This window comes from Dermacentor silvarum, chromosome 3, assembly GCF_013339745.2.
Source record: "Dermacentor silvarum isolate Dsil-2018 chromosome 3, BIME_Dsil_1.4, whole genome shotgun sequence".
Lineage (NCBI taxonomy): Eukaryota > Metazoa > Arthropoda > Arachnida > Ixodida > Ixodidae > Dermacentor > Dermacentor silvarum.
The window spans coordinates 145917750-145932249 of NC_051156.1; the positions used below are offsets into that span (position 1 = coordinate 145917750).

At 47.2% G+C, this 14500-nt stretch overlaps 1 protein-coding gene across 2 annotated transcripts in view; it reads left to right on the forward strand.

The window, feature by feature from the left end:
- The window catches only part of LOC119445879 (nuclear pore complex protein Nup58-like), an 83798-nt gene that overhangs the window by 11565 nt on the left and 57733 nt on the right, over positions 1 to 14500 (forward strand). For both annotated transcript variants that reach the window (XM_049663699.1, XM_049663698.1), the window contains exon 2: positions 9440 to 10144. In XM_049663699.1, coding sequence (XP_049519656.1) covers positions 9440 to 10144 — 705 coding nt within the window. The remainder of the gene's footprint in view (positions 1 to 9439; positions 10145 to 14500) is intronic.

A 14500-nucleotide genomic window follows, 5' to 3' on the forward strand; every position in this document is an offset into this window, starting at 1 on the left:
AGCACCCAAATCACACCTTGGGGACAAGTGCGACAAAGCTTCACTGGTGCCAGACACGTATTCGATGCCGCCGCGCTTCCGATTCACCTGCCTAGTTTGTCGAGTGCAAATTGAGGACACTCTTTTCAATCGATCTTCGAAAGAAAAGCACCACGGTAACCATTCGCCGAAAATTCCTGCCGAATCGTTCGTAGCTTTTTCTGAAGTACGCCTTAGTCCTAACTTATGCGCTTTGCTCCTGTCGCTCGATATGATGTAACGGACGTCTTATGGTCGATTTGATGGCAAGACGCAAGGTCGATGTGATGGCCAGTGTGTGCATTTCACTCTTTCAGCAGTGGAGTGCTAGAAGCTCACTGAAGACGGCGCTATATTTTTATCATTTCCCTTTTATCACTTTTCCACAAACTCATCCACACCAGCATGATGCCATCTGTTCACCTTAATCTAGCTCATCGAACTTCACGCCGACTAAATAACAACTTTAGCTTATCACGCATGTACGGTGAAACCGACACTTTCAACCTTTCGGCCCTTCCACGAGCGATTCGTTTGTGGAATGACCTACCAGATGATCTCGCATCAGAGCGGGATCACGCAAAGTTCTTAAACAACCTAAAAAAATATTTATGCACCGAAATTTGATGTATGGCGTTTTCGCGTTCACCCGTGCCTACAATGCTGTTACCGGTATGCTTTTTGTTTTCTTTTTTATTTGCTTTTATAGTTTTGGCGATGCTTTTTTCACCTGTTTTTATTTTATCGTCTGTGTACAGTTATTTGCGTAATACTTTTTCGGCAGTTATCATATCTTGTTAAACTGTTGGTGTTTAAATAGTTGCTTTATATTATCTTTTGTGTAACGCCTTCAGACACTACACTTTGCTGTTTTAGTATATTTTGCGTTTCTCTGTTCGTGTGTTCACTTACATCTGTAATAATCAATATTTCACCTATGTGTATTTCTCTATTCTGTACATGCTGTATTGCCCCCCTTACACAATGTCCCACGAGGGCGCTGTAAGGTACTCATAAGTAAATAAATAAATAAGCACGGTTTACCTTGGCCATCCGTCTGTCGTACCATCGCCTACTTTTAGTTACACTGTCGAAAACAGTTGTCGTCATGGGCAACACAAACGATAACTTTTTCTTCTTCAGGCCACCTCGTCACGCAAAGTTTCGTCATTGCCTCTGCGTTAAGAAAAATAAACCGTCTCCACACCCGCGTCCACAGGAATTTGAAACTATTACGGTGAAGCTATGTGCATTTGGGAGTTGCGCACAATAATAATTTAGCTAGCTTTAAAAAACGGTACCATGCAACAGGGCAATGTATTGTTCTTCACACATACTCTCAGAGCAGTGACATATGTGCTATGTTTCATAGGTAAGAACGAGCAATACTTCTGTGCAGCAGGATTAGGTTCTTGCAGATAGCATATAGATATTGTTCTTTACAATGTGGCGGTGTGCCTTGGTGCAATTATTTGTTGTCACTCTCCTGAAGAGAGAGTCGGCAGCAAGAATGGGGCATGACTACAATGATGACAATTCTCCAACATCCGATGTAACCACAAAAGTGGATCCTCTCAGAATAATGTAGTAATTCGAAAAGAACGGTCGAAAGCGTCTACAACGTAAATGTCAAAAGCAGCGTAGCAGCGACAGCACCACGTAGTTTACACAGTAGCTCACAGTATTCAAAGGTGCCAAGTGTCCTAAATAGTTGCACTGCAAATATACAAAGAAAAATCAAATCGCTCCAATCTCGTCGGTGGCACTGCATCATTTCGCTCCTGACAACAGTTTCCAGTAGAAGGCTTGGCCCTTGTTGCAAGAAGGTTCAAGAGATGGCGCCACCATTCCACGCTGCCATCAGGTCAGGCAGGTAGGTGCTGAAACTCCATCCTACTGAACAATGGAAAGAATGAAATGTTACTGTTTTACACGAAAGAAACAAAAATAATTACGGTGCTCCAAGGTTATCCGAATCAAATATATTTAAACTTTAAGATGTTAAACCGCCTCAAACAGGAAAACGACATTCAGAAAAACCTTTGGCCAAACAACTGCGCATAAAGGTTCAATCATGCTCTGCATTTTCTCTTAATATAGCTTACTTAGACAGGTTGAACGTGAGGATGCTAAAGTCTGTCCATTTACTTAGATGGAATCCCACCGCATGCACAAATTATATCATACAGAAAGGAAGTTGCGTACATCAAAAAAGAAGAAGTCTGGCCATATCTAATCAAAACTAATTCCTGTACTGACAAGCAATTGTACATTTACGTTTCAAATGTCATATTTGTCTTGTTTTTTTAATTACTATGCATTGTATGCCTCTGTTACATGACCGCACTCTTCTCTAACTCATAACCACTGGGATATTGTTCGGCTCTCCATAGTGGTTAAGCGCAATTATTAGAGGAAGAAGCAGGCAACTAAAACCAATAAACAATAAAGATGTTGGTCTTCACTATAGAGGAGAATCCTGCTGTCTCAGTAAACGTGTACAGAGCCGATAGAATCGCTGAAGTCTGTCTTTTTACGCGATGTGGGTGTATGAAGCTGGGCAATAAAGTTGGCACAGCGCCAAGAACGAGCTCAACGGGGCAGCTGTCACAGCGGATGACGGATGATCTAGATAAGGATAGGCGAACGGCATTACGCATGGCGTCATCGGCACAGCTGGCGCGCTGCCAACTCGCACAGGTAGCGCGGCACGGAGCGGTTGGCATCAGCACCCGAGATAACTCGGCGATCGGAGAGGCACTTAATCAGTTATATGTACAGATGGGTCCACTGTTAGAGGGAACACCTGAGCTCGTGGCTCAAGCTCCTTTGTTCCTGCGTGAATCTTTGTTCCTTTCGCGTTCTGTTCCGTTGCTGCAATGTCATAAAGTGGCAGTATGCAAAATTTGCGACAACGGGAGGGAGAGAGCAGCCAATCGGCAAGCGGTGAACTGAGAGTTCATCGTTTTTGTTGACGTCAAAATGACGACATGCTATTGTCAATCATTTTGATTACGAGCACGTCGTCTGCTAGGTGGAGAACACGACGAGAAATCTGAAGTTCGAGCGACCATCCGCTCGCTACAAGACCGGCTTCGCATGGAACGTCTGGTGGATAGGGTTGAGTTGAAACGGCAGCTGCGGCTACGGAATGGTTCACCACTTGCCGATTGGCTGCTCTTTCCATTCTGTTCTCAAAAAAGCTTCCATACTGCTACTTTGTAACGTTGTAGGAACTGAACAGAACGCGAAACAAACAGATATCTCCGATCGGCGCGATCGGAGATGTTTGTTCAAAACGTCTTTCAGGTACAGACGCTTGCGCCCTTTAGCCGCCCATTTATTTCGATCGATGTTCCCGAGCCTTTCTTCAAAACTATTTTTACTCAGCGCTTCACCGACTTCAAAAAAGGCCCAGCCCATGTCATTCTGCACTGCTTCATTTAAGGTTTTACTGTGGGCTCCTAAAGCCAACCAGCCGACCGATCTTTGCTTAACTTCCAACCCCGACAAGATATCTGATTTTAAGCAAGGAATGGAATTTGCGTACGTTAGCATTGGCCCTATTACACCTTTCCAGAGTTCACGCACGACCTCGTACTTGTTGTGGCCCCACAGTGCTCTGCGTTTCATTATTGCTGCATTCCGCTTCCCCTTTATTTTCAGATTATCTTGGTGGGTGCTTGAGTAAGTCTTTCCTTCGTTTATGCATACGCCGAGGTACTTATATTGCTTTACTATGGGTATGACTTGCTCTTGAATTGACACCACGCAATTACTCGTCTATTCATTAAAGATCATAATTCCAGATTTCTTTATGCTAAACTTAAGGCCTAGATTTGTCGCTGCTTTGCCAAAGATATTCGCAAGTGTCCGTAAGTCTCTTGCATTGTCTGCTAGTAGCGCTTTGTCATCCGCATATCTTTGTCACACCATCTTACATCTTTTGTTACACCATTTGCTCATTATGCATGTAGGATAAATCAAACCCCAATTCACTATTTATCTAGTCGTCTTTCTATGCCCTTGAGATAGAGCGTCTACAGCAATGAAGACATAGGACACCCTTGTTTCAGTCCTTGGTTAAATTCCGCCACTCCATTACACTTTCGGCCTTCCCAGACAATATGTACTCGGCTGTCTCTATGTTTGTCCCTCAGCCGCTCCACGAAATCAATATGTTTGCTTTTGTCCATGAGAATAACCCATAACAATTTCCTGTCTACGTTGTCAGAGGCTCGCTTAATATCTAGAAATGCTATCCATAGAGGTCTATTATGAGCTCGTGAAATCTCTATCCAGTAAGTTAGTACAAGCATATATTCATCTAATTGTCTGCCTGGTTTGAACCCGTTCTGTAGTTCCCCCAGTACATCATTTTTTTTTCACCTACTTCGACAGTTCTAATTTTATGGCTTGCATTGTCATTCTGTATATCACCGACGTCTGCGTAACCGGCCTGCACGAGCTCGTCTTATTCTTGTCACCTTTGCCTAAGTAAACGAGGTTCACCTTGCATTCACGCCATCCAACCGAAATTTTTGTTTTAACCCTTTACTGCACAATTTTTTGTTTCCTCATAACATTAATCATGGAGTTGCAGGGAAGCATAACAGTAGCTGTACGCCCATGTAAACTAACTTTAGCGGATTTCTGTGGTTTTAATTTGCAGAAGAAGGGTACGTTGCGTATTTGCAACAACACGCAAAGAAAGAAGAAGTTGAAGGTGAAAGATACACTTAGTGTGATTCATACTCAGATGTTTATTTGCACGTGACAATCATTGGTACACTCATGTTTTAGTGTGGAACAAAAAGAAGCAATTGTTCTTGCTTGTGCAGCAAAGGTGGTTCCCACACTTCGAGCAGTACGTCATGCAGATTCCCGTGCAGCCAGGAATCTTGCAGCGCTGCCACTTCTGGCTCCAAAAAACCCAGTGACCAACCTGAAAAACAAAATGCAAATAATGAGCACTAAGACAAAACTCGATAACTCAAAAGTATTACCTCATCTAGCCTGACATCCTGAGTAGGAGTAGGTGCTGACGGTCCCTTTTTTTTTCTTCATTTCGATGCCCTGTTCCACAGACCCATTGCTAGGTCTTCCTCGCCTTTTGAGCTGCTTCTTGCCAGCCTTGCATAGTGACGTAGCGAGGTCCATCTTGAATTCTGCCAAGGGAAGGAGCTTTCCTGTGTGCTCATCAGGGTTGGTCATGGCATTCCTCTTGTACAGCAACCAAACATTGACGGCTGTCAAGTCAACAACATTGAGAAAAACACGAAAGTAATATCGCTTTGACCTCAGGTAGGGACGATACAGGGAGATGAGGGAGTCCAATAGATCGACGCCTCCCATGTGCTTGTTGTAGACTGTGATGACCGAAGGGCGTGGTATTTCACTCCACTCCTTTTTTTGTCGATCATATCGTGATGCATTTCCAGCAGGCTGTGTTCCAACAAAGGAGGAAAGCAAGGTCACAGCTCTGTTATCTTGCCACCTTGTACATGACAGTTCAATGCCATCTACAACCGCAACTCTCTCCTCAAAATGTCCTCTTCCTTTTTTCTTCATTTCCTGCTCAGAAGGCATGTTCACTCCGGGGACCCGGTTGATCCGCACCGTACCAATGCAGTGTACAGCATCTCGTTCTAGGTACACTTGCAAACTTGGGCAGTTGAAATAGTTGTCGAAGTACACTTTGTGGTGTACTCCTCTCGGAATCATCCTACACAACCGAACAACAATATTTCCACTTGCTCCACAGTCAGGCTCTCCTGGAAGTCTTGCCGCTGAGTTCTCTTTTCCAGTATACACCTCTAACTTGTAGGAGAAGCCGCTTACACCTGAGAGTACGAAAGCTTTGTAACCCCATTTCTTCGGCTTCATGGGACAGTATTGCTTCAGGGAGCTTCTACCTTGGAAAGGTATGATCTGTTCATCTATAGACAAGTGCTCTTCAATAGGTATCAGCGACAACCGCTCATTGATGGCGTCTATCAGAGGTCGTACCTTCGCAAGCCGATCTTTTGCCGGGTCGTCCTTTGGGCCGAGAGTACTGAGAAGAAGAAAAAGAAATCATGTACACGTTGTTGCATTTGCGCAACATAGCAACGTTCCGTCGCCAGGAACAAACTATTCCGAGATAACAATGTTTTTTTGAGTCTACACAGTCAGGAGGATGTGTAGCTGAGCGTCAGAAATTTTTTGGCGCTTCGTCTTGTCGAGAAATACATTTACAATTGGCAAAACTTACCTGTATCACTGCTCGCGGGCGCGCGCAGCCTCCGCCATGTTTGTTTTGGTAGTAGACTCGAAGGGCGATCACAGATAGCAGCACAAGGCGGCGCGTTCTTCAAAGCAATGTTGCGGAAATGCAACAACGTGTACAGGCAGCTCCAAATGGATTTTGCTTGTGTTTTTAACGCAGTTAATCGGAATGTTGCGTAAGTGCAACAAGGTGCAGTAAAGGTTAAAATCACTTCCTAATGACATTATTAAATAGTGCCTTGCTCTTTGCACTGAAGTTTTTGATTAGCTGTAGAGGGATTTGACAGTGTCCTGCGGCCGTGTTATTAAGGGCATTTTCCTCAGCTTTTTTGCAGAAAAAGATTTATATGCTATATTTTGATTTCTCATACTTCTTTGTTGTTGCTGCATCTGTTTCAGTCTCAACTACGCTTCATTTCATGCCGACGCTATCCCTAATAACACGAAAAACTTGAAGCACAGAATTTCGGCTACTCAAAGGGTGGCCCGTCTGCGAGGTTGACGTCGCGCTTCGGCACTTCATTGTATGTTGCTACAGACAAATCATTGGTAGGCTGGTGAACAATCAACGACGTCAACTGCCACGGTGGCTCACTCAGCTAAGGCATTGCGCTGCTGAGAACGAGGTCGCGGGGTCGAACGAGGCAGCGGCGGCCGCTTGTCGATGGAGGCGAAGTGCAAACACGCCCGTGTGCTTGCGTTGTAGTACACGTTAAAGAACCCCAGGTGATCGAAATTAATGCGGAGCCCTCCACTACGGCGTGCCTCATAATCAGAACTCGTTTTGGCACGTAAAACCAGAGAAAGGCAATCAACGGCGTCAAACGACACCACCCGGTTGTCAGCACTGAGACTGATGCTCCTCACTCTCTTTACGAACTCTGAAGAGTTCGCAAGGTATGGGCTCGTGTGGACGGCTAGCAGCCTCATTACTTGGTCCGGGCAACCACAAATCCTGTATTGCGGGGACTGAGTGATATCGACTAAAGCCGGCAGAGGTACACTAGGCTTTATCTATCTTCGGGAGGCCATAGATCGAAGGAACTAAACCATTGGTACGTACCAACCAGTAATGTAATTTCTTGTTTCGAGGGAGGGGCGTGAGGGCAAAACATATCACATGGGAGTGACCCAAGAGGCTTCCGTACATAGACAGCCCAATAGTACTGAAACATACACTCATGAGGAGTAGGCAGTGGGAGGCATGGCTTGCGGACGAGGGCCGGGAGAGCCAATGGGCTCTTCTGGACCAAGCCCAGCGAGCCGCTCGTGCCAGTGGAGCCCTGGAATAGGGGCCCCAACAAGCGTGCCTTCTTTTATTTATTTATTTTCAATAAATTTTTTACTCACTCACTCCTATACCCTCTTTGATGAATCTTTCCAGTTATTCAATGTGCCAGAAGAATCGGAAAAAGCACGGGACTTGATTTGCGGTAACAACCGTATGAGGCCAAACCTCTTCATCTGTGGTTGTCGAGGAAAACATTGAAAAAATACGTCTTCTTAATATAAGGTGGATTACAATATAAAAGACTTCCACATATATTTCGTGCAGTATGAATGTATTCGTAATTAATAGATATCTTGTTTTGGATTCATGGTGCGTTGGCTCGCTATTGTTAATATTAGACGTGACTTATTCCTTCAGTGCACCTTTCCCTACAAACCATTTCCCTATAGGACCACTGCAATTATGTTTCCTTGTTTTCTCTATTACTCTACCAGATCGCCTAAATATTCTTTGTGAGAAATCGGGCTGGTTTGTCAGACGTACGCAAACAGGTCGCTATCGAATGCGTCCGTAAATGGACACATGTTCAGAGAATAAAAATGTTCGCGACTAAAACCGACAGTCACATTTCATGAGATTTTTTCACAATGCGAATTTTGAAAACGAAGGTGGTGTGAAATTTTCTTCTTATTAATCGCTGTTTCGCGTTGCAAAATGATCATCACGCATAAAACTGCCCAAGTTTTTTTTTTAGTTTACCTTATTAGAAAGTTCTACTTTTGCGCCGTGCCACAGGGAATAGACCATATAGTAAGTGTTTTACATAATCCGGGCTACCGCTTTTCTTAGTGCGAAAAGCAAGCACGCTAACGTTCCACGACCCAATTCCTTGTTCTCGCAACATGCCCTATAGCTACCCTCAAAGTGATGGTTGCAATACTAATATCCCCCGCTGCCTGTGGCAATACGCGGACTAATAAAAAGATAAACGACCCACGCGTCCGTTTGGGCCGCAATGACCGCTAAATCTGGTTATGCAGGGCTCGGGAACGTGTCCCCACCTTTCGTCTTCACCGCTCTTCATGGTATCCCAGGTAGACATTGAACTGAATGTTTAATTGAGTACTGCCCAAGGAAAAGCCTTCTTTAAATCAAGTTTTGCACGCGAAGGAAAGAGCAAAATTTAATAGAAACAAAAGAACAAATCTTCCCTTATAAAAAAGAATAACGAACACGAACAATACCACAGTCTTTACTTAATTCCGCAGCACGTGTACTCTTGGTTCTGGTTAATCAAGAATCAAAGAGAGCGTTAAAATTTCCCTCGCCACCCGTAAAGGCCGGTTTCTGACTTCTTCTTGAAGCCAACAAACAGGTATAAAAGCCCACTCGCCGCAGACCCCAATCAGAAGCTTCTGCTCCTCCATCGAACTAGGACCACCACCATGGTAAGTCGCCCATGAACTTTTCGCTATTATGTAGAAACCTCAACCAAGTGCTAAGGCATTCCCCGCACCTTGAGATCCACAGAAGCTGCTGCACGTAAAATAACGAAAATTTGTTGTTGCAACAAGCCGCTGAGAAGTGCCTCCTCTTGTACTAGCTACGCGTTCATTTTCATTCAGCGCCGAATTCACCAATTAGATATCGAAAAATTGGGCGAAAATAGCGCCTCAACCAAAGGCCCTTACAAAATTCACTTACGCTCTCGATGCTCACTAGTAAGTGTGTTCCAAATGCATTGTATGCAAGGACTTTTTTAATTGAAGTCTATAACGGCACATAGAAGACATAATTATGAAGCATCAATAATAATACCATTCTAGGTCAGGCACACAACAACGAAAACAGTTATACGCAGTGCTGGGCTAGTTCGCTGCACTCCTTTTTTTGTGATGTCGAAACTATTTTACTGCCTCACAGCTGCGTGCCTGCATCGTCCTCGCCTTGGCTGCCAGTGCCTTCGCTGGTCACGTTGGTCACGCTGTCGGTGGCTACACCCTCGCCAGCAACCTCGGCTATGGCCTTGGCTACGGAAGCCTCGGCTATTCCGGTCTCGGCTACGGTGGCCTTGGTCTCTCCCATTACGGCCTCTCCCACGGAGTTGGCTACTCCGGCCTGACCGGCTACGGTGCTGGCTACGGATACGGATACGCCCCAGCCGCTAGCTACGCCGTGTCTGCTCCAGCTGTTGCCCACTCTGTCTCCACCTACCACGCTGCTCCAGCCGTGACCGCTGTCCACGCTGCTCCAGCTGTCGCCACCTACGCTGCTGCCCCAGCTGTCACCAGGGTTGTCCAGTCCGCTCCAGCTGTCACTTACGCTGCCGCTCCAGCTGTCACCAGGGTCGTCCAGTCTGCTCCAGCAGTCACCAGGGTGGTCCAGTCCGCTCCTCTTGTCCAGACCTACGCTGCTGCCCCAGCTGTCACCAGGGTGGTCCAGTCCGCTCCAGCTGTCACTTACGCTGCCGCTCCAGCTGTCACCAGGGTAGTCCAGTCTGCTCCAGCTGTCACCAGGGTGGTCCAGTCCGCTCCTCTTGTCCAGACCTACGCTGCTGCCCCAGCTGTCACCAGGGTGGTCCAGTCCACTCCAGTTGTCCAGACCTATGCTGCCCCCGCAGTGACCAAGGTTGTCCAGTCCGCTCCTCTTGTTCAGACCTACGCTGCTGCTCCAGCTGTCCATACTGTCCACGCTGCTCCAGCTGTTGCCACCGTTGCCCATGCTGCCCCAGCCGTCGCTACCTACAGCGTCGCCCACGCTGCCCCAGCCGTCGCCACCTACGGTGTTGCTCACGCTGCCCCAGCCGTCGCCACCTACGGTGTTTCTCACGCCGTCCCAGCCTACTACGGCTACGGCGTTGGCTCCCTCGGCTATGGTGCCGGCAGCTACGGTTACGGCCACGGTCTCCTGGGCTATGGCCTGAACTACGGCTACGGCCTTGGCTCTCCTCTGAGCTACGGCAACCTCCTCCGCAAGAAGAAGTGTAAGTATTGCTTTCTTTTCCATTCTTTTCCATTTTAACGCCACTCTTGACCTCTCATTTCTCACTAATGTTCTCGTTTTTTTTTTTGTTCTTGCAGAAATTCTCTTCTACTAGGACACCGGATTGAATCCAATGTACAGAGCAAGGGAGAAGCAGTGTTCAAGGCTTCAATCAAATGTATTGATTGTTACTGTAGAATAAACTGCTTGCCCCAACTCACCCACGCCATTTGTAGCCCTTCATTGAAACATCTGCCGGCAATCCTTGAATATTACTGGAGAGCTCGAGTTAAATTTGCCCCAACGCATCGGAAACTAAGCCAAAAGGAACAAGTCACTTAGAGGAAGTTACAATCTAGAACTTAACATCTCCTACATAAAATATATAAAGAGAGATATCCAGATGAGTGCCCGTGGTGTGGGGCCAAGCCCACGTTGGCCCACATCACGTGGTAATGCACTAAGGCTCCTCAAGGCAACATTCATGAAACCCCCACCTGAGAGGGATGGGACGCCCTGCTCTTCGGCTCGGAGGAGGCTGCCCAGAGGGCTGCCATGCCAGCCGCCGAGCTCACGTCAGCGGAGCCCTAGCATAGTGGCTTCGACCAGCCTGAAGACCGCTCGTCCCATGAATGCGAAGCAATTCTTGGCAAACATTTGCCATTTTGAGAGTGTCTATCAAGCCGCCTGCGCCTTGGCGCTCTCATGGTCGTTTCGTTAACTCGGTAGGCACCAAAATTGTCATAGTATGACAAGATTGTATGACGAACATAAATGATAGGTCATGACATGAATATCATAATATGTCTGTCATGTGAGTCATGAAACAGCCGCCTACATCTTGGTGCTCTCATGGTTGTTTCGTTATCTTGGTATGTAAGTAGAATGGTTTTGGACATGGGTACCGAGTGAAGAAAGCACTAAAGGATGATGGGAGAAGGCATAGTCATGAGCACGACTCCGCAAAAAATGATTAACACTGAAAAACCACTGGAATGGGTTCGGGCGTGGGCACTAAGTGAAGTAAACACTAAAGGATGATGGTAAAGTCATTGTTATGAGCACGACACAGCAAAAACGGCAATGACTCAGCGAAAAACGATTATCACTCAAAAACCACTGCAATGAGTTCGGACATAAATGATAGGTCATGATGACATGCTTGTCATGTAGGTCGTGAAACAGCTGCCTAAGCCTCGGTGCTCCCATGGTCGTTGCGTTAACTTGCTAGGCTCCCCGCACAATGCTCCGCATAACATCGATTCCCACAGAGCGTGGGATCTGCCGGCTTTTTTTCTACAGTAAATGTGTTCTGCTACTACTCCTCATCATTACTCCTCAGTCCTCCAATTTTCTCCTCTTCTCTTTCCAGCTGAGCAGAGTAGCACGCTGGACGACCCTGTGTTTGCTCAATATTGTCACGGGCGAAACAACAGAGCTAGCAAGAAGTCCCCGTCTTTACTGGAACCAGACCAAAAAGAAGAACGTTCTCTTCTTCTTCCAATCCCCAAGCGAGTACGTGCCACAGCAGATGGCTCATTTGTGACGGCATGTGGCATTACCCCCTCTCCTAAAGAAGCATCGTCTCGATGCTGTAAATGAGGGTAAAAAAATATATAAAAAAATGAGGGTGACAATATAAATGAAAGAAATGTGTCGTAACGCGAGAGAACAATCTGGTTCTGGGAAAGAAGGAAGAAAAGGAAAAAAAAAACACAGAACACAATGAAAACGAACAAAACAAAACAAAAAGAACGGCGTAAGTCGTCAATATAGTATAGTCACTCGACGGTCGAGTCACGGCGTGAAAAATATGGTTTCAGTCTGGAAACATGAACCACTTCAGTTTGAGGAAGCCGACGGGAGTTTCTTGGGGTGCCTTCTGGGAGAACCTCGTAGGTAACGTCACTGAGTCGCCGTACAATCTTGTAGGGGCCGAAGTAGCGACGCAGCAACTTTTCTGACCGGCCCCGCTGTCGGATGGGGTCCACACCCACACTTCATCGCCAGGATTGTAGGCAACCTCGCGGTGGCGAAGGTTGTAGCGCCGTGCGTCTGTGGTTTGGCGACACTGAATACGGCATCGCGCGAGTTGACGGGCCTCCTCGGCGCGCTGAGCGAACATGGCCGCGTCCGTGTGAAACATCCCTAAGTTGTCGGGAAGGAGCATGGCGTCGAGCATCGTGGTGACCTCTCGACCGTGCACTAAGCGGAAAGGTGTGAAGCCTGTACTTTCTTGAATTGCGGTATTGTACGCAAAAGTGACGTAAGGAAGGATATCGTCCCAGTTCTTGTGGTCAATTGCCACATACATTGACAGCATATCCGCGATTGTCTTGTTCAGGCGTTGAGTCAGTCCATTTGTTTGGGGGTGATAAGCCGTCGTTTTGCGATGTGCAGTGCCACTTAGCCTCAAGACTTCCTGTAACATCTCGGCGGTGAAAGCTGTCCCACGATCGGTAATGACGACCGCTGGCGCTCCGTGACGGAGGACAATGCTGTGCACGAAAAAATGGGCGATGTCTGCTGCGGTAGCTTTTGGGAGTGCCTTTGTTTCGCAGTACCGTGTTAGGTAATCGGTAGCAACCACAATCCACCGATTGCCGGACGAATACGTGGGGAATGATCCCAGCAAGTCCATACCGATCTGATGAAATGGCCTCTGCGGTATTGATACTGGTTGTAGCAGCCCTGCTGGCCGCACAGGTGGAGTCTTACGTCGTTGGCAGTCGCGACATGTGCGAACGTAATGCTTCACAGTCTTTGCGAGACGTGGCCAGTAGTAAGAGCGGCGAATTCGTTCCAACGTGCGTGTGTACCCCAGGTGTCCGGACGATGGTTCGTCGTGACAGGCACGTAAAATATCGTCACGAAGCAAGGTCGGCGCGACTAGCAGGTATGTAGCTTGCGTATGGCCAAAGTTCTTTTTATAAAGCACGCCATCCCGGAAACAAAAGGAGGCTAGCGCGCGTGGGAAACTTCGAGGAAGACTTGACGTACGCCCTTCCAGGTAGTCAATGAGAGGACTGAGCTCCAAGTCGTCGCGCTGTTGTTGAGCCATGTCTGTTACTGATACGGCAGAAAGAAAACTGTCGTCCTCTTCAAGGTCAGCGGGGGTACTTCCGACTGGTGCACGTGAGAGACAGTCAGCGTCGGTGTGTTTGCGTCCTGACTTGTGAACGATGGTGACGTCAAATTCTTGCAGTCGAAGGCTCCAACGTGCCAGGCGACCTGAGGGATCTTTGAGATTCGCGAGCCAGCAAAGCGAATGGTGGTCGCTGACTACTCTGAATGGGCGACCGTACAAGTATGGCCGAAACTTTGTTATGGCCCAGACAACGGCTAAGCATTCTTTTTCTGTGGCAGAGTAGTTTTTCTCGGCAGCGGATAACGTTCGGCTCGCATAGGCAATCACACGCTCTATGTGATTTTGCCACTGAATCAAGACAGCTCCAAGGCCGACGTTGCTGGCGTCTGTGTGCAACTCCGTGTCAGCGGTCTCGTCAAAGTGACCGAGTACAGGTGGGGCCTGGAGAAGGTTTCGGAGGGTATCGAATGCGAGGCACTGATCCTGACCCCAAACAAACGGCATGCCTTCCTTCGTCAGGTGGTTGAGGGGTTCAGCGATTTTAGAGAAATTTTTGACAAAGCGTCGGTAGTACGCACAGAGCCCCAGAAATCGGCGTAGATCACGCTTATTTGTTGGCACGGGAAATGCGGCGACGGCGCTCGTTTTCTCTGGGTCTGGGCGGATGCCGGCATTGCTCAAAATGTGACCTAAAAACTTCAGTTCTTCGTATCCAAAATGACACTTTTCGGGTTTTAGAGAAAGTCCAGCTGTTCGAATTGCCTCAAGAACTGTCTGGAGGCGCTGGACGTGCTGCGCAAAGGTGTCCGAAAAGACCACCACGTCGTCGAGGTAAACGAGACACGATTGCCATTTGAGCCCAGAGAGAACCGTGTCCATTATTCTTTGAAAAGTAGCCGGCGCTGAGCATAACC